The sequence below is a fragment of the Artemia sp. Qi Xiang Cuo genome, chromosome 2 (genome assembly GCF_049724085.1).
Source record: "Artemia sp. Qi Xiang Cuo chromosome 2, ASM4972408v1, whole genome shotgun sequence".
In the NCBI taxonomy this organism is placed as follows: Eukaryota; Metazoa; Arthropoda; class Branchiopoda; order Anostraca; family Artemiidae; genus Artemia; species Artemia sp. Qi Xiang Cuo.
The window spans coordinates 83,905,933-83,927,536 of NC_142795.1; the positions used below are offsets into that span (position 1 = coordinate 83,905,933).

Sequence of the window (21,604 nt, forward strand, 5' to 3'; positions counted from 1 at the left end):
GTGCTATCGACAGATACTAATTACTAATAATATTGAATATAGTTTAGTAAAATTGATTATAAATAGACAAGGATATATGCTCACTTGCTAGATACAGTTTTAAGAGTCAAAATAATGTTCTGTAATTTTTCTGGTCCACTTATTAAAATTCCTTTGATTGACTCAGTGGTCCGCTATATAATTTAGCTTAGTCTCAGGGGCCTTTGATGCAGCTACCTGACTACTGAAATGAATGAAATCATTTTTCACCTGAACTAAATTCTGTTTGTGTTAGTCTCGACCAAGTTTGGAAGCTAAACGGATCATCTATGAGACTCCACTGAGAGGACTAATTATTTTCAAGCCGACAGGTCAATATTAGGTAAGATTTTTTTATTGGGGGGGGGGGGAGGGGTTATATCAGTGTTATTATATAGTTGGGATTATCATAAAGCATTATTTAGCACTTTTAGTAAAATAATATTCAAGGAAGATGAAATTCGGACACACCCAAAAATTCAAAATATTTTTTGCAGATTAATGCTTGCAGAACTTAATTTGGTTATTGCAATAGAAGCTTCCTCTTCTGAACTAGCTACAATTACACCAAAATTTTTCTTTATTCCTATCAGAAAACCATAGTTAATAAATTTTTGTATTCGCTTTCAATTAATTGAGTCTCTGCCCCCCCCCCTCCTGTCTAATGCCTTTTTAAGGCTGAACACTTAACTTTTCTAATTCTGTTGTTGTTTTTTTTCAACTTGGCATTGTGAACTAACTTTTCATGAGAAATAAGAACAAAAAAGAAAACAAGCCAATAAAATTCGCAAATTTTATTGTAAATTCACAAGCAGAAAGACAGGCATGTAGTTAAATTTGCTATTCAACGTTCTTTCTTAATATAATTAAATAAAACAAACAAGTTTGTTTTTAACTGAAAGTAAGGAGCGACATTAAAACTTAAAACAAACAGAAATTATTCCGTATATGAAAGAGGCTGTCCCCTCCTCAACGCCTCGCTCTTTACGCTAAAGTTTTTTATTGTTTAAAAAAATAGAGTTGTGAGAAAGAGTTGATTTTGGCTCACCGTACATGAATAATTAAAACAAAATTTGCATATTAATTTTACTTTTATTTGGTTAAATGGCTTTCTCGAAAGCTGTTTAATTCTGTTTACGAACGTTTTTATTATAATATACGTAATAAATATACGTAACTTACGAATTAACATACGTAACGAACTTCTATATTCATATATTTTTAATACGTATATTATAGGGCTCGTCCCCTAGTCAATACCTAGCCCTTTACGCTAAAGTTTGAATTTTGTTCCAATTCTTTAAAAATGACCCCTTAATCACAAAGGCCGTTAATTAAGATAAATATCTCTTACGAAAGTACTAAAAAATCTTTGGCGCAAAGAGCGACGTAATGGCTAGGGGGAGGTACCAATTATATGCGTCATAATTTCTGTTCGTTTTAAGTTTGATGTTGCTCCTTACTTTCAGTTGAAAAACTTTTTTTTTATTTAATTTCTGATCGTTTTTTAAATAATGCTGGGAAATCCGGCGCTCCCTTCATAGCAATGTCCTTTCCCCGATGAAAACTTCCTCCATGGAAAGATCCTGCCACATAACCCCCGACCCCCTCCCCCACTACTAGAAAAAAATCCCCCCTGAAAACGTCTGTATACTTCCCAGTAACCAATACTATATGTAAACATTGGGTAAAGTTCATAACTTTCAGCCCTCCCCCCGGGGACTTCTGGGATTAAGTTATTCTAAAAGACATAGTTATTATATTTTGACCATGCTGAACAAAATGGATATCTCAAAATTTTGGTCGGGTGACTTTGCGAAAAAAATGAGCGTGGGAGGGGGCCTAGTTGCCCTCCATTTTTTGGTCACTTAAAAAGGGCACTAGAACTTTTAATTTCCGATTGAATGAGCCCTCCCACCATATTCTAGGACCACTGGGTCGATACGATCATTTCTGGGGAAAAAAAGAAAAAAAAAAAAAAATAAAAAAACACCCATCCGTGATCTTTCTTCTGGCAAAAAATACAAAATTCCACATTTTTGCAGATAGGAGCTTGAAACCTCCACTCAGTAGGGTTCTCTGATATGCTGAATCTGATGACGTGATTTTCATTAAGGTTTTATAACTTTTTGGGGGTGTTTCCCCCTTTTTTCGAAAATCAGGCAAATTTTCTTACGTTACTTTTGATGGGTAAGACTAAACTTTATGAAACTTATATATTTGAAATCAGCATAAAAATCTGATTCTTCTGGTATATCTATTGGTATCAAAATTCCGTTTTTTTCGAGTTTCGGTTACTATTGAGCCGGGTCGCTCCTTACTTACAGTTCGTTACCACGAACTGTTTGAAATTGCTACCACGGTACTTGTGTATCATCCACCACTCATTCTCAAGTTTACGCTGTGTAAAACACGAGAAGAAACCGGTTTCTTCATTAGTTTTTAGTACTTTAGAAATGAATTTGGGCTATATATTTGCACATTGAAGAGGGGGGGGAGGGGTAAAGTATAGCAGTTCTGCAGGCAATTTTTTTTTAGGGACAATTATTCGAATATTATGAAGTAAGAATTGTTTTCTAACTTCAAACCGTCAAAATACTTTACCCCCATCCCCCTAATATGCAAATATAATGCCCAAATTATATACTTCCCATCTATTCTGGCACTTTGTCTTTGTCTTGTCTCACGCTAAGCTGAAAGAAACATACGAAGAAACTAGTTTGTTCTCGAGTTTTACACAGCGTAAACTTAGGTGAGTGGCGTATAATACACAAGTATCGCTACCATCATTGATGGGTATCCATCCCCCTTGCCTAGTTCTGGAACTGCTCCTTCAGCTCCCTCCAAGATCATACACAGAACTTTGTTAATTTTCTTGGTTTGCATTATTTCTGTATTAATTTTTCATCAACAACTGATTCATCTTGTCAATTCGACAGAAGAATTAACAACAACAAAATCTACGAAGTTTTGTATATAGTCTAAGGCTTTAACCTCATGCTTGGGGAGGGGGCTGAAACGCAACTACGATGTTTTTAATTAGTAGGTCTACATTTGGAAATATACACATATTGTTGAATGTAGAATATATTGTTGAAATATTATTAAATGGTGAATTGAATGGTATATTTTCCTTTCCCTCGGTTCCCACATATACAGTTATTCGCAAGCAAACACATATGCGAATATCGCAATTGTGTGTGAATTCTAGGTAGAAATCTATCCGGTTTCCAAAATATCGTGCAAGTTCATAAATCTCAACTTCTCCGGTTTTTCTATGAATAAATAACATGAAATTAATAGTTTGTGCAAAATCCAAATGGATATTGAAAAACTGAGTTTGTCAGTTAGAAATTAAAGAAAACTATTCTCTAAAGCTGATTAAGACCATATGAAAAGGTTGCTTGTAATGAAAGTAACGGAATAAATTCTTGAAAGTTGTAGCAATAAATAAGAAGTTGGAGGTAAGATATGTAGGCCAATTTAGATGGTTAGGCCTAATTTGAAAACTATAGGCCAGTTTGTTTCGTCTTATGCAGTGTAGCCTGGACTCAAGCGGTGGATCCAGGGTGCGAGGGGGCGCGCTCCCCCTCACGTAGTCTAAAGTTGTGTAATGTACCTAATTAACGCACGTTTGCGTTAATTAAACTTGCTCTTAACGCTAGTTTATCGGATCAACCTATTTTGCCCCCCCCCCTAAGAAAAATCCTGGATCCGCCCCTGCCGGACTCTGCACAAAAGCGCCTTCATTGGGCATAGTAGCTAAATTTCTATACTAGCATTGCGCAGGTTGATTCTAGTAGAGGTACTTTTAAGTAGTCAATTTGTTTCTAACCTAGAACATAAGTCAAAAAGACAAAAATGGAATATACCATTTGATGTCTCATTTATAATTATTTTTAAATGTCATCATTAATGACATTGTATGCCTCCCAGTCCCTCACCCTAACATAACTTACCATCATTGGTCTTACCATCAGCTATTTTAAAACGCTCAAATAGTCTAATGTACTGTTTTTCCAAAATCGGACGCAAATAAATTGTCTAGTGTGATCCCCTATAACAATTATAGCGTTAACGTATAAATTTCATGTCCGATTTCATAATGCAATATTTCGCCATAAATAAATTGTATATGTGGGAGCCCAGGGTTTCTGTTAGCAAATAAATCTAACATTCAATGAATTCCACCAAACTTAGTGTTATGCCTAGGGCCGTATTAAGGCATTAGAGGGGAAGGGTCGGGGCTTAGATCCATATTAAAAGGAATGCAAACATTAAATCAGTTAAAAAAAGTTTCTCTAATAAGAATAATATTTTGTTATTAATTGTATCTGGTCAATTACCTTGCATTTACCAAAGGAAAATTCTTTAAATTTTAGGTTTCAGTTAATTACCTTGAATTTACCAAAGGACACATGGTAAGGCGTTCACATAATGCCCAAGCAATACGTTGAAACTGTTTCTTTAAATTTTAGGTTAGTACTGGGCAAATTGGAAGCTCTTTTTATCAGGAATTGCTATTGCAACTGATCGAGAATAAAAAACCGTAGCAAAAAAAAAAATAACATTTAAATCTCTGAGCTCCTCTAAAGAAAACACTCTAATAACAAGAGAATAGTACATATAGATTTACCAATCAACGACGTTTCCAATACAATGGTCGCTATCGTGACAATGTGTCCCATCCCACATGGGGGGAGGGTATAGTCTTAGGCTATACGTAAAACCGCAAGAAACTCTATGATAATAAAATTCTTGATTTTAAACTTGTAAAAAGTTTCTTTTTATAAGGTATTTGTGTTTCATTCCTAATTTTTAAATGATATATTTATCCAAGTGTCCTCATTCTTTGAGACACAGCATCTGCAGTGGATTCTGATTAATGGATAATTCTTCTGGGCCTGTTTTGCTTTGGTGGGCTTTTTTGGGCTGAATAACCTCTTCCTAGTTAATTTATCTACTATGGGTTGCCTCCCCGTAATAGCATAATATTTGTAGGCATGAATATATAATGGGTCGGAGGTAATAGGCTTGAGATTGTCTGGGCAGGGCTTTGACTCTTGTTGATAGAAGAGCATCAACAAGGGCTGAAAACCATGTTGTGACCCATATGGGCCCAGAATTCAACAAATCCTCCGTTCAACTGGTGGCCCCAGGAACTTCTTGCAGTCCGGTTCTAAGCCGGCTTAAGCGCTTCGTGACTTGAGGAGATATGTCTGTCCCCGTCCTGCACTGGTTCTGGGACCATCGCTTTTCCTCAGGCCAAAAAATTTCAGTGATTTAAAGAATATGAAAACTACAACTTGGAATGCTGTAATCATAAAAACTGACTATCGTATCGACATTTTGACTGGCGAATTGAGACGCTTCGAACTCCTAATCGCCCGATTAGAAGTTTCAGAAAATTATGTCCCAGGGGAAGGAAACATGACATTAAGTAATATAGAATTTTAATCGCTCATTTTATGACTAGAAAGTGCAGAGTGTCAGTCATAGTAGTATATGCCCCTATAGAACCAACTGAGGGAGATTGTATTGACTCAGATGAATTTTACTTAAAGCTACAGGAACAATTCGACATGGTTCCAGCTAGAAATATGGTGTTATTATTAGGAGATTTTAATGCCCAGGCTGGTAGAAATAGGGATAGATAGTATCCTAGCTTAGGCAAATTCGGTGTTAAAAAAAACTGTAATTGTAATAGACTGCTGCAATTTGGTAAGTACGAGTCTAGTAGGCCTATAACAGTCTAGTTATAACCAATACAGTATTTGGTCATAAAATAGCCCATAAGTTAACATGGTATTCACATGATGGTAAGGCAGCTAAGACTCCCAGTATCAATGCAAGATACTAGGGTATATAGGAGTGCTGCTATTGCGGTTAAAAGTGAAGATCACCGTCTAGTAGTCTCTAGGGTAGGGTTAGTTTAAAGCTTAAACTTAGCAAGGGTAACTGTCTTCAGGGAAGCCATGACGTTGGTAGACTCCCCGATGAGAATTTGAGAGAAACTTTACAGGAGCAGTTGAATACTAAACTGGAGAGTTTTAAATTTAACTATGTAGTAGATGAATGGAATGTTTCTAGGAAACTAGTTTGTGAAATTGCTAATGGTGTCTTAGGGAAGAAAGCTAGGAACGCAGCTAGGAATATTAGTAAACATGCTTTATGTTTAATAGAGAGGAGGGGTTTGTACATAAATTATCTGGATGTGAGATCAAATGAAAATAAGAGGAATGTAAAGACAGTGGAGAAATAATTAAAAAATTAACTAGGGAGGTGTGAAGTGGATGCCATGGATAAAATTACCGGTGGTCTGGAAGATGTAACTAGACGGCATTTTAGTAAAATATTGTACTGGCATGTTAGTAAATTGAGAGGGAGTAGTCAATCTGGACTTGTCAAACAGTTTTTGGTACCGAACTGGGAGTAAGGAGAGACAAGGTTTAATAGTAACCGAAACTCTAAAAAACGGATCCATCAAAAGAATCTGCTTATTATGCTGATTCCATATATATAAGACTCATCAAGTTTAGTGTTACCCATCAAAAGTTACGAGCCTGAGAAAATTTGTCTGATTTTTGAAATAAGAAGGAACACCCCCTAAAATTCAAGGAATCTTAATGAAAATCGTGCCATCAGATTCAGCGTATCAGAGAACCCTGCTGTAGAAGTTTCAAGCTCCTATATATGCCACAAAAATGTGGAATTTTGCTATTTTTACCAGAAGACAGATCACTGATGCATGTTTAATTGTTTGTTTTTTTTTCTTTTTTTTTTTTCCCCCAGTGGTGATCGTATTGAAATGATGGTCGTAGAAGATCGGTAGAGGGTGCATTCGAACGGAAATTAAAACTTTTAGTGCCCTTTTTAAGTTATCAAAAAGATTGGAAGACAACTGGCCCCCTCTCACACCCATTTTACCCCAAAGTTATCTGATCAAAATTTTGAGATAGCCATTTTGTTCAGTATCAAATAACTCTGATCTGATCAAATAATTATGTCTTTAGGGGTAAAATGACCCCTACAGTCCGTGGGGAGAGGCCTGTAAATTACGAAAATTGCCCATTGTTTACGCATAGTATTTGTTTTTGGGAAGTATGCAAACATATTTCGGGGGGGATTTTCTACTGGAGGGTTTTCCCACGGGTATAATTTTGCATGGGGAGGGAAGATTCCAGGGGGTGATTTTTTTAGGGGAAACATTGGGGGATTTGAAAAAATTCCTATACGAAATTCTGTTTAATTGTTTTACATTCTCTTTGTCAAATTTTGCATGTGGAGATGTTGCGGGGGGATTATAGTTATTTTAATAATATACTATAGTTATTACAGTATACTATAGTTTTTTTTTAACATTGTAACATTCCAAGTTGCAATTTTCATATTCTTTAAATCATTGAAATTATTTTTGTCTCAGGAAAAGCGGCGTTCCCAGAACCAGTGCAGGACGGGGCTATCAGTATCTGGGGCCTTATCATATTTTATATAATGCTTTTAGTACTGTCACTAATTCTTCCGCACAAAATATATCTATCTTCACATCCAAGATGTCGCAAACTTTTTCATTTTCCTCTATATCTTTTCTTGTAACTTTATCACGGTTTAGCACATTCTCAAAATTAACTCTTTTCGTATCCCTAATTGTGGCCCCGTTCCTATTTTTAACTGGGATTAAATGAAAAACTAAAAGTAAGGAGCGACATTAAAACTTAAAACAAACAGAAAATTATTCCGTATATGAAAGAGGCTGTTCTGTCCTCAACGCCCCGCTCTTTACGCTAAAGTTTTTTATTACTTTAAAAATTAGAGTCCCCTCTCCCCTCCTCAACGCCTCACTCTTTACGTTAAATTTTGACTCTTTATCACAACTCTATTAAAAAAAAAAACTTTAGCGTAAAGAGCGAGGCGTTGAGGAGGGGACAGCCCCTTTCATATACGGAATAATTTCTGTTCGTTTTAAATTTTAATGTTGCTCCTTACTTTCAGTTAAAAAAAACTTTTTTATTATTTCCTTTTCATCTAGGATGCTCAAATCATAAGCATAATCTAAGTGTATGAGAGTTTTACTTCCCCATTGATTCCGTGTTCTCCCGTAGCCTTTGCTGTTTAGCTTTGAATTATTTCATGACTTAGCATTTATTTCTGATTTTAGCCTGAGATGATGGAGCCTGATTTTAGACTCCCCAGTTCGCCATTTTATAAGTACCATTATCAATTAATTATCAACACCTTTCAACATTTATCAACACCTTTAGTATTTTGTCATTTAGTCCTTATTTGAAAGAGTAGGTGTGTTATAACGTTGATAATTGCCACTACCATTTAGTACTTATTTATTCTCCATCAATGCCATTGTAATTCATTTCTTAGCTCTGATTCGGAAGACGAGGCAGGTTTTCGTCTCCGCTGCTTTCTCATTCTGTAAAGACAATTGTCGTTTACAATTTACTTATCTTTATCAATACCTTTACCTTTTACAACTTTACCTATTTTCCTTTTACAACCTTTACCTATTTTCCTTTTACAACCTTTACCTATTTTCCTATTTTCCTTTTACAACCTTTACCTATTTTCAAAGTTACACCATGTTTAAGTCTTCCTAGCTCACCCTTTTTGGCCAACCGCCTAGGGCTAAACAGAAAGCAGGTCGTCCGCGGTTGGAGTGAGAGGATGTCGTAAAGAAAGATTGAAGGGAAATCGGAACTTACTGGGAGGGTGTAAAGAGGGAGGCTTTCAACAGATAAGCATGGAAGAGGCGCATGCGTAGCTGGGTTGGCCTCAGGCGACTTGGTACTGCGGTGAATTGTTAGTAGTGTTATTAGTAATATTGTCAACTGATCTTGTATCTCCCATCGACAAAGCCTCCTATATTTACATTACATCTTACATTGCATTACAACATTCAAATATTTATCATTTGTTCGATTTTTCATTCCGTCCTAATTTAAAAGAATTTTATTTATTCTCTGCTTCTTTACCATTTTGCAAATACTATTACCCTTTGTACTTACTCTTTACTTTTTACCCTTTCTAGGACCATTTCATCGTTACCTTTATTATTCAACATTTAGCCTTAACTCTGAAGATTGCGAGGTTTTAGTCTCCACTTGTTTATCGTTCTGTAAATACATCAAATAAAAAAAAAAAAGTCAATCGAAAATAAGGGGCAACGTCAAATCTTAAAACGAACAGAAATTATTCAGTAAATGAGGGGCCTCCCCTCTTCAATACCTCGCAAAATCGCATTAGAACTTTAAAAAACACTTATTGACCCTTGGGTATCAGGAGTCGTTCTCAAAGAATTGGGACACAAGTCAAACTTTAGCAAAGATTGAGATATTGAGCAGAGAAAAAACTCCTTCATATACGGAATAATTGATGTTTGTCTTAAGTTTTAATGTTGCTCCGCTGCTTTCTTGTTTTTTCTTATTTAATTTCTTATTGTTTTTCTAAATATACCGGAAAAACCATCTCCACTTCATGGAAAATTTCTTTCCTCCGCGGAAAATTTCTCTAAGTAAAGTTCCTCCCATGTAAATTCATCCCCGGACAAATTCAATTATCACTGAAAACTCCCACCAGAAAATTTCTTGCGGATGATTCTTCCTGAAATATTCTCATTAGAATACTTTAATTTGAAAAATACTAATTTCTGATCGTTTTTCAAATCTTGTCGGATATCCCCCTCTGCGGAAAAATTTTCCCGGAAATCCTCCCACACCCAGTGGAAAGTTGCTGCCGTGGAAAATTCCCGATGAAAAATTCGCGGATGAAAATTCCACGACAAATTCCCCCTCCCGACGGAAAAATTTTCCAGACGATTCTAATCCCACTGAAAAGTTCCCCAGGATATCCCCACATGTAAAATTCAGTAGGCAAAGACAAAGTAAGACAAATAAAAAGAATTTCGTATAGGAATTCTGGCAAATTTCCCCAGCGTAAAATTTCCCGTGGAAAAATCACTCCCAAAAACTTCCCTCCCTATGGAAAATTATCCCCGAGTAAGGTCCCCCCCAAGCAGAAAATCCCCCCCCCCCAAAAAAAAAATGTCTTTATATTTCTTGATAAAAAAATACTATGCATAAACAATGGACAAATTTCGTAACTTAGAACCCTTTCCCATGGGGATGTTGGGGGTCTTGTTATCCCCAAAATTTTGATCGAACGACTTTGGGGTAAAAGGAGACGTGGCAGGAGGGCTAGTTACCCTCCAATCGTTTCGGTCACTTCGGTCGTTTAGGGCACTAGAACTTTTTATTTCCGATCAAATGAGTCGTCTCCCCAATCTTCTAGAACCACTGGTTCGATATAATCACCCCTGGGAAAAACACCCACTTTCATGATCTTTCTGCCGGCCAAAAAAAAAAAAAAAAATGCAAAAGTCCACATTTTTATACATAGGAGCTTGAAACCTCTTCAGAAGAGTTTTCTGACACGCTGAGTCTGATGGTGTGATATTCATTAAGACCGCAATACATTTTCGCTATTGGGATAAGGGGGGGGGGTTATTTCATCCTTTTTTGAATATTGGGCAATTTTCTCAGGCTCATAACTTTTGAAAGGGTAACATTAAACTTAATGAACTTAGTGTATTTGGAATCAGCATGCAATCTGTTTTTTAGCGTTTCGGTTACTATTGAGCCGCGTCGCTCCTTACTTGCAGTTCGCTGCCACGAAGTGTTTGATTACCGTGTACAATTTACATTTTTTTTTCTCAATATTTTCAATACCCACTAAGACCTAATTTAAAGTACCTTTTCTATGTCTGCTCCTTTACCATATTTAAATGACATTACCCTTCGGTCATAAGTGTAGCTAGGCATTTTTTCCTATGTTTGAGGGCAAACATCAATGTAAGGGCATGGTGACCAGTCTGATGAGGAAGGGGGGTATTGATTATTTCATATCAAAATCTAGCTTTAAACTTGATTTTAAGGATTTTTCTGGAGAAAAAGGGGCTTGATTTTTTTAAAGGAACCCCACCGTATATGGTGTGCCTATGTAGCCTACTTACCATTTGTATACTTTTACCTTCATCAGTAACTATGTTCAGGTTAAAATTTAGCCTTAGAATCTAGCAAGTCAGCGTTTTGTAGGGCCTAGATTGAAAAACTATGTTTTACGGTACATGCTTTTTAATGATAATATTTTTATTAAGATTACCTTAAATAAACATATTTGATTTTGTTTATGTTTTATTTATTTGTATTGTTCATATTTTATTTTTGTTCTCTGCACAAAATTTATTTTATCTTATTTTTATTTATTTAATTTTTATTATACTTAACTTTTTGTATCATATGTATTTAAACATTTACTTGTAGGCATGTTATATTTTTGCCCTTTTCTCCTTAGTATTTTGCCGTAAACCAAGTGCATAAACTAATATGGGGCTCATTGGAGACGACACTAATTCCGAGCTGTTTGATCGGGACGATTTTCCTCCAGGAACCGAAGACGCTGAGACTCAGTCAAGGTCGAGGTACCAATTCGAAGATCGTTTTCGTGTGGACCGGCGGAAGTTGGAGTCCATGCTTATGGCGGAAAATGGAAGTGCTGCAGAGAAGTTTTTTAAAAAGGTATTATTGTTTCTTGACACCAAATGTTCAAAAATATGAATGCCAGCCCTCAATTAAAAATTCCAAGAATCTTGCATTATCTCTAGAAGTTGGATTATGCTATAGTAGTTGTAGGCAGCGTTGCCAACGCTTTGAAATAAACTGTAGCCTACCAGTTTTCCAGCTAAAATTGTACCGTAAAACAAGGGTAAAAATTTGCCGAAACAGGAAGAAAATTTTCGATAAACCTAAACTTGAATAGATATCCGAGTCGGAAAGGAGCAAGTGAAGGGAAAATGTACCAGAAAATTTTACTGTACCAAAACATTTCCAAATATAGGCTACCGCATTGTACCAGGATCTTAGATTGAGTTCAAAAACAGAAAAATTGTACCGTGTTGGCAAAACTGGTTTTGGTAGAAATTTAGAAGGTTATGATCTTTTTTTTATGAGCTTTTAAGTTGTAATGTCATTCCTGGATTTTACAAAACATTGAATCCAAGTTAAAACCGGATTTTTCTACCATTCTTGTTGATAAGCATTTATCTATGATTTTTTTTGGGGGGGGGGGGGAGGGCGACCAAGGAATGCTTTTCATGGGAGACTACCGAAAGAATAGCAAAAAGGGGGCTTACCTCCCGTGGAATTTGTCTAAAAGTCTCAACTAAGATTTTTTACCTGTATTTTTAAAACCAGTTTATGAGTTGGAGGAACATCTTTTAGTTTGAGTAGAAATAGCCTTTTCATCCGCATTTTGCGACCAATTTACGAGTCAGAGAAATATTTTAAGGTAGCGGGGTGCAACTGGATACCTCTTGTACCTCTGGACACAGCCCTGGGTATTTTATTAATCACAAGGTAGAAAACCGGCTCCTGGCATAGTGGTACGAATTGCAAACGGAGCAAAAATCTTTAATAGTATCTTAACATAAAGAAAGAAACTTATGTCACAAACGCTTAGGGCGTTCATTGCATTTATCAGCAAAGCCCTGGTTTTTAGCTAATAAATCTGTTAAAATATTTCTTTGAGTCTTAAATCATGCCGTCCATATTCGCATTTTTTTTTCCTTGATCTTAAATCAAGGAAAAATCTCTTAAATCTCGCATTTTTTTCCCTTGATCCTTGAATTCGCATTTTTTTTTTCCTGAATCATTACGATATTATTTCTCTCTGATATCAGTTAAGTATGTTTGAATTGTAATTTATCTGTTCAGTCAAACCTAAGGGAGAAGACTAAGGATATATTGATTTTCTGAAAAGATTTTCAGAAAAGTGCCTGAGCAGTGAGATAATGATCCTCAGATTTTATTCCAAAGTTATTCTTATTAAAAGATACAAGATCTTAGAAGACTAACTAGCGAAAAATGGACCTATTCTTTTGACCATGTTCTACGGCACCTGTTCCGGCTCTGATCTTGAAGTTGAAATGCCACAGATCTAGTTCTGATGTCAAACGCTTCTTAGAACTCTTCAAGCTTTCTAAAACTTGACAGATCTTTTCAAGAAACGCATCCACTCGTATGCAAAAGTCATCTAAACCGGCGAGGTATATCCTAATGTTCTGTAGACCCTTTTTGGAAACTGTTGGCTTGGCAGTCTGTAAAACTTTAAACAAGCAACAGTAACAATAATAGCAGAGGATTTGACTTGAATTTCACTAGAAATTAATTGGTGATCTTAAATACGTATACAATTCGATAGTTAAACTTAACAGAGCTTTTCGAAATTAAAAATATAATCTTTTACTAATTTGCATCCAATATACCATTACCTACAGTAATAGAAACACCTTCACTGCAGATCCTCTATTTGGGGAGAAGAAGACCTAGGTCATAAGTATGATAAATAAATCAGTAAACTGCAACAGGAAACGGTAAATGAATTTGCACAAAGTAAATGTCCTCATTCTGGTAACATTCATGTTTGCAGTTTATGTATATTGGGTTTTTATGCTTGCCGAATGTGCACCACTTGGTTCTGAACATATATTTCTATACGGGTCGTTACTTCCAAGAATATGTTTTTAAATGCTCATAAAGTTTATTGATTTGCTTGTCTTGAACAATAAAGGCAATGACAAATATGATAGCCAAATTTTTTTGTTGTCTTGGTATTTTGGTTGAAGGTTTTGCTAATCACTGCATGCTCAAATCCCATGAACGGCAAACTTTCCTTTCTCCTATTCATGAAAATGGCAATTTGTTCAGCCGTGTGTGCAGCAATTCATTTTTGAGGCTGAAGTGCAGCACATGCAGAAAATCGACGCAGCATATCCGACAGTTTTTTATATGCAAAAAATATAGTTTTAGTAATTTTAATTTTAATTTTTTTAATTAAAAAAAAATGTCTTTTAGTAATTTAATCTTTACGGCCTTACGCACCCTGGTCAGGACGTTATCGTGTGTGTAGATCTCTTCTTAAAAAGAACCAATGAGTGATAAACGCTTGTTTTAGGGTATTAAATTGATACCTTATTTTAAGTTTAATCGGAGTCTAAATTTAATCAGTAGTCTCATATACAGTATTCTTTTTATTGAAATATGGAAACAAAGATAATTTCGTGCAAACCGAAGGGACCCACCTCCGGATGTTACTCCCAAATATGACTATGTCTATGGGCAAGTTCACTGAATCTTTATGGTCTGTTTATGCTCATCTGATAAGCAATTGTTTCTCTTTAAAGCATCTTACCTCGTAAACAACTTTTGAGAGAAATTGACTTTCTTTTGCTTCTTTCATGACTATTATCCCAAATTATTTAATTCCACCGTGCAGTTAATTTAATAATTACAGTTTGGAATGTGACCTTCAGCAATATTGTTTACTGAATTATTGAAATAAATACAATTTGTTGCAAACCGAGGGAACCCCCTTCCAAATCCTACTCCCAGTTACGACTGGTGGGTATGACCAATGCATCTTATAGTCTGTTTATGCCTATCTGATAAGCAATTGTTACTCTTTAAAGCATCTTTCCCCGTCAACGACTTGTTAGAGAAAGCCACTGTCTTCCTCTTTTTTCATGATTATTTGATAATAATTTCGATTAATGTAATAGTTAATTTAATAATTTCATTAATAATTTAATTTAATAATTTCAGTTAATTTATTTAATGTCACTTATGAATATGAACTGTGGAAGACCTAGGGGGAATATTTACAAAATGAAAAGAGAAATTTCCCATATTTGAGACAACAAGTGCTTTCAAACAGTTCATGGTGACGAACTGCAAGTAAGGAGCAAGCTTGCTCACAAGTAACCGAATCTCTAAAAAACGGAATTTTGATACCAATAGATATATCAAAAGAATTGACATATTATGCTGATTTCAAATATATAAAGTTCATTAAGTTTAGTCTTACCCATCAAAGGCTACGAACCTGAGAATATTTGCCTGATTTTCGAAATTAGCGGGGAAACCCCATAAAAGTCAAAGAATCTTAATGAAAATCACACCATCAGATTCAGCGTATTGAGAACCCTACTGTAGAGGTTTCAAGCTCTTATCTGCAAAAATGTGGAATTATATTTTTTTTTGTTTTTTTTTTGGCCAGAAGAAAGATCACGGATGCGTTTTTATTTTATTATTATTTTTTTTCCCAGGGGTGATCGTATCGACTCAGTGGTCCTAGAATATCAGGAGAGGGCTCATTCAGACTAAAATTAAAAGTTCTAATGCCCTTTTAAGTTACCAAAAAGATTGGAGGGCAACTAGACCCCCTCCCACACCTTCTCAAAATCGTCCGATCAAAATTTTTAGATAGCTATTTTATTCAGCATAGTTGAAAGGCTGAATAATTACGGCTTTAGAGATACCATGACCCCCACGGCCCCTGGGGAAAGGTCTTTAAGTTACAAAATTTGTCCATTGTCTACGTAAAGTGTCTGTTATTGGGAAGTATGTATTCATTTTTCGGGTGGCAGGAGGGGCAAATTTTCTTCTGGTGGGATTTTCCACGGGAATAATTTTCCATGGGGAGGAAAATTTCCGGGTAGGATTTTTTCAAGTGGAATTTTATACTGGGGGAATTTGCCAGAATTCTTGTATAAAATTCTTCTTAGGTCTTGCTTTCTCTATCCCGACTCAGTTTTCCGCACGGAGGTGTTAAGGGTAATTATCCGTGGTAAATGTTCACTGGGATTTAAATGTCTAGAGAATAAATCCGTGGGGAGCAATGATTTTTCCTTGGAGGTGTAGCCAGATTTCCAGGCATTACTTAAAAAACGATCAAAAATTAAATAAAAAACAGGTTTTTTTTCAACTAAAAGTAAGAGCAACATTAAAAATTAAAACAAACAGAAATTATTACGCATATGAGAGGGGTTGCTCCTCCTCAACACCTCGCTCTTTACGCTAGAGTTTGAATATTGTCCCAATTCTGTAAGAACAACTCCTGAAACGCTATGTTCGTTTGATTAGAACAATAAGAAGCTTTTTTTAAGTACTAAAAACTTTATCGTAAAGAGTGAGGTGTTGAGGAAGAGCAACCCCCCTCATATACGTAATAATTTCTGTTCGTTTTAATTTTTAATGTCGCTCCTTACTTGCAGTTGAAAAAACTTGTTTTTTTATCTGATATCCTAATGAATTGAAACTACCCTCATCAGTGAAGTAATTTCGCCAAATCCTAGGGGGTGGGTCAAAGTTTGAGCCAATTTTCCCAAACCAAGTGAAAATGACAGTGAAAAAAAAAATGTGTCATATAGAAACAAAAAAGGTAAAGATATACTAAAGAAAACTGACCCGTTTCTGTGGACGCTTGGATTATGCAAGCTTATCTCAGTTTTAACAAGATTTTTGAAGAAACTAAATTTCAGCTAGGGGGAACCGGGGGTGGGGCTACTAGGTCAGGGGGGCAACTACCTCCCTGCTCCATAGCAAATTAAGCCCCTGACCCTCATTTATATCTCTTGGTCAGTTTTGGTTACATTTTAAATATCGGACTCCATAAAAGCAATGATTTACATGTGTAATTGTACCTTTCTTTTTGTGTGATTGTACCTTTCAAAATAGACTGTAAAGCTAAAAATTCGGAATTATAAAGGTGATTATACATATATATATATATATATATATATATATATATATATATATATATATATATATATATATATATATATATATATATATATATATATATATATATATATATATATATATTAGTATCATAATATTTTGAATAGATAACGCATATTTTATGCATTATTTTTTACACAATGCGTGCTCCAGAGTTTTGTGTAAGATTTGTGTCGTCCAGAGATGGTGGCCTTTCCGTGTAAAGAGTATTTTGTTTTTGGATTACAGATTATGGATGAGACTCATACTTTTATATCTTATCCGATAAAGCTGCCGATCAATGGACCCAGGTGCAAAAAGGATCCGCAAGTGCGAGTCTGTGGAACAGAAGATGAAGACGTTAGACTGGCAAGAGACAGAATACTCGAAGTTCTAGACCCCAAGGTATTTGTTTTTTTGTAATGAAAAGAAAATTAAGTATTAGATACAATGGAGCCTGTTTTCATTGTTGCAAACATGCAGTGGCTCGAGTTCTTGATAATGTGTGCGGGGGGGGGACAAGTATTTTTTTCTGATTTTTCTTAATTACTATGTGAAAAAAGGATTTTCTGCAGAATTTGAGGTGGGGGAAGCATACTTTTTTTTAAATGGAAATGCTTAAAAAGGTGCCCTAGAAAGATACAGGTAGGGAGAGGGGTAATCCCCCCACCCAACGGGCGCTCCTACAAACGTTTAGTTCTAGTACAAAGATGCTGCCACAACATGTACTTTGGTTTTTATGATTCTTTGGATACTTTTCAGAAAATACGGGCTGGATAATCGTATTTTACTGGTGAACTCTACTCAAGAGTGACCCAAAAAACCTCAAATGAAAAACTGAAATATTGCGAAATAGTTTTTCCGTTATTTTGCCCCCTTTTGATTAGGACAAGAACCACTCATCCATTTTCCCTTAAGTTCTGTATATTTTTGATTTATTACATTTTCTTTTTTGTTTATCCCAAGACTTCCTAGTATTTCAATCACTGACATATAAAGCAGTTATTTGAGAAAGCATAACAAGGGGCTTACGATGACTAAGTGGTACTAAAAGACTGATTTACTTTTGGTCTAAAAATGTAAACTTGTTTCTAATTGGTGAATTATTTTTAGATGATCAATCATAGGCTAATTAACATTCTTAAGTTAAGTAGCTTATGTTAAGGAATGGAGAGTCGAAATTATTATATCTCTTCGAAATAGGAAAATGCATTCACAAACAACTATAATCATGGTTGCCACAATAGCCGCAACCTCGTGCAGAGTTTTACAACAGCCCATAGTAACCAAAAGTCTAAAAAATGCTATTTCTAGTGCGAATCATTTCTCAATAAAATCTTACTCAGAAATAATAACTACTATGTGAATTCAACCAACTTTTACTAATTAGTCTGTAATTAGTCTTTAATTAATTAGTAATGAGTGATTTACTAAATACTAATCTTTAACTAATTAGTCTGTAATTATAAGAACAAATTTTTGATCATTCGATCATTTCGAAGGGCCTTGCTAAGAAATTTGTGGGGGGATAGTTGGTAACAGGTACTACCAGGAGCTTTGTTTTTCACCGATTTTTAATGGTGATTTCCCTCTTTTCCTATATAAAATGTTTAAGTGTATTTAAACAAACGTAAATAAGGATCTTGCCAGGAAATTTTTGGGAGATGGTTGGTAACAAGTATTACCAGGAACTTTGTTTTCACTAATGTTTAATGGTGATTTCCATTTTATTCTACACAAAATTTTTAAATGTATTTAAACAAACGCATACAAGTGCCTTGCCAGAAAATTTTTGGGAGATGGTTGGTAACAAGTGTTACCAGGAGTTTTGTTTGTACCGATTTTAACGGTAATTTTCCTCTTTTAACGGTAATTTTCCTCTTTTCCTTTAGAAATGTTTAAATGTATTTAAATAAACCCATACAAGGGCCTTACCAGAAATTCTTGGGGAATCTTTGGTAGCAAGTAATATCAGGAGTAATATCTTGGGATGGTTGGTAACAACTACTACTAAGAGCTTTGTTTTTCACAAATTAAAATGATAATTTTCCTCTTTTCCTATAGAAAAGTCAAAATTTGTTTAAACAAACGCATACAAGGGCCTTGCCAGGAAATTCTTGGGGAATCTTTGGTAGCAAGTAATATCAGGAGCTTTGTTTTCATCGATTTTTAATAGTAATTTCCCTCTTTTCTTATACACAATGTTTAAATGTATTTAAACAAACATATACAAGGGCCTTGCCAGGAAATTCTTGGGATGGTTTGGGTTCAAGTACTACCAGGAGCTTTGTTTTCACAAATTTTAAATGGTAATTTTCTTCTTGCCTTATAAAAAAATGTTTAAATGTATTTAAACAAACGCATATAAGGGCGTTTCCAGGAAATTCTTGGGATGGTTGGTAACAAGTTCTACCAGGAGCTTTGTTTTCACAAATTTTAAATGGTAATTTTTCTCTTGCCCAATACAAAATGTTTAAATGTATTTAAACAAACGCATACAAGGGCTTTGCCAGGAAATTCTTGGGATGGTTGGTAACAAGTGCTACCAGGAGCTTTGTTTTCACAAATTTTAAATTGTAATTTTCCTCTTGCCCTATACAAAATGTTTAAATGTATTTAAACAAACGCATACAAAGGCCTTGCCATGAAATTCTTGGGAGGGTTAGTAATAAGTGCTACCAGGAGCTTTTTTTTCACAAATTTTAAATAGTAATTTTCCTCTTTTCCTATACAAAGTGTTTTATTTTATTTGAACAAACGTATAAAAGGACCTTGCCAGGAAATTCTTGAGCAATGGCTGGTGGCAAATATTGCTCAGACCTTTGTTTTGTCAATTTTTATGGTAATTTTCATCTTTTCCTATACAAAATTTTTAAATGTATTTAAACAAACGTATACAAGGGCCTTGCCAGGAAATTCTTGGGGGATGGTTGGTAACAAGTACTACCAGGAGCATTGTTTTCACCAATGAAAATGGTAGTTTTTCTATTCTTTTTTTTCTTTACAAAATTTTTAAATATATTCAAACAAACGTATGCAAGGGCCTTGGCAGGAAATTTCTTGGGATGGTTGGTAACAAGCACTACCAGGAACTTTGTTTTCACAAATTTTAAATGGTTAGTTTTCCTCTTGCCCAATACAAAATGTTTAAATGTATTTAAACAAACACATACAAGGGCCTTGCCAGGAAATTATTGGGATGGTTGGTAGCAAGGGCTACCAGGAGCTTTGTTTTCACAAATTTTAAATGGTAATTTTCCTCTTTTCCTATACAAAATGTTTAATCGTATTTAAACAAACGTATACAAGGGCCTTGGCAAAAAAATTCTTGGGGATAATTGGTAACAGGTAATAACAGGAGCATTGTTTTCAAAAATTTTAAATGGTAATTTTCTTCTTTTCCTATACAAAATGTTTAAATTTATTTAAACAAATGTATACAAGGACCTTGTCAGGGAATTTTTGGCGAATGGTTGGTAACAAGTATTACCAGAAGCTTTATTTGCACCAAATTTTTATGGTGATTTCCCTCTTTTCCTATACAAAATGTTTAAATGTATATAAACAAACGTAAGCAAGAACCTTAACAGAAAGTTCTTAGGGGATGGCTGGTAGCAAATACAACGAAGACTTTCGTTTTTGCCAATTTTAATGGTAATTTTCCTCTTTTCCTATAAAAATGTTTAAATTTATTTAAACAAACGTATACAAGGGCATTGTTAGGAAATTTTTGGTGTATGGCTGGTAATAAGTAATATCAGGAGCCTTCTTTTCGATAATTTTTAATGGTAATTTTCCTCTTTTCCTATACAAAATGTTTAAATATATCCAAACAAGGGTATACAAGGGCCTTGCCAGGAAATTTTTGGAGGATGGGTGGTAACAAGCGGTACCAGAAGCTTTATTTTCACTGATTTTTAATGTTAATTAATTAAAAAAGTTTTTTCCACAAAATAAGCTTTTCAAAGAAAAGTAAAGAACTCCATTAAACAAAAAATGAGCAAAAACAAAATCAGCTAATCTACCAAGCGTGAAACTACCACACATCAGCATTGATAAATAAATGAAACCCATAACGAACAGAAATTACAATAAAAAACCAAGTCAAACTCAAAATGAGAAGAAATTAACATAAGTTGGGCGCAAAACCACTATGCCTTCCCAAAGCCAGAACAAAATTTGCACTTTACTGAAAAAACATAAATGTTTTTACTTTTATAACTTTAATAAATAAAATAATATTAACATTTTGACTACTAAATGTCAGTATATGTATATTAAACTGACAATGCACATTCATTTGTATTTTTTCAGTAAAGTGCAAATTTTGTTCTGGCCTTAATTACTCTCCACTCACTTTCGACTATTAAAAAGGGCAATTTCAATTTCCAATCAAATGAACTCTTTTTGAAATTTCTATAGCAACTTTCTATATAAACCTTATATGCCCCCAGACCATAACTTAAAACCCTTGCACTGAGGGCTCTGAGAGGATTATCATCCTAAAAGACTTAATTTCAAGAACTTTCAACTACGTTGAACAAAATGCATGTCTCAAAATTTTGATTGGATGTGTTTGGAAAAATGGTGGGCATGAGAGGGGCGTTAGTCGCTCTCCAATCAATTTCAACTGTTAAAAAAGGCACTAGCCCTTTCAATTTCCAAATGAATGAGCCCTTTTTAAGTTTCTACGCTTTCAATAAAAACCTTACATGCCCCCAGGGAATAACTTGCAACCCTTGTCCTGAGAACTGGGGGGGGGGGGGCGTTGTCATCCTTAAAGACCTAATTTCCAAAACTTTGATCTACGTTGAATAAAATGGCTACTTAAAATATTGATTGGATATGTTTGGGGAAAAGATGGGCGTGAGAGGGGGGTTAGTTGCCCTCAAATCACTTTCGAATATTAAAAAGGGCACTAGTCCTTTGAATTTCCAATCGAATGAGCCCTTTTTCAAGTTTCT

General features: G+C 35.0%; 1 protein-coding gene across 2 annotated transcripts in view; it reads left to right on the top strand.

Annotated features, from left to right (window-relative positions):
* Positions 1 to 288: 288 nt before the first annotated feature.
* Positions 289 to 21,604, top strand: part of BicC (protein bicaudal C) — a 110,635-nt gene continuing 89,319 nt past the window's right edge. The window contains exons 1-3 of one of the 2 annotated variants that reach the window (XM_089103611.1): positions 289 to 361; positions 11,380 to 11,603; positions 16,890 to 17,045. In XM_089103611.1, the coding sequence (XP_088959737.1) occupies positions 11,412 to 11,603; positions 16,890 to 17,045 (348 nt within the window). In that variant the 5' untranslated portion in view covers positions 289 to 361; positions 11,380 to 11,411. The remainder of the gene's footprint in view (positions 362 to 11,379; positions 11,604 to 16,889; positions 17,046 to 21,604) is intronic. The other variant, XM_089103616.1, reaches the window with a different exon arrangement.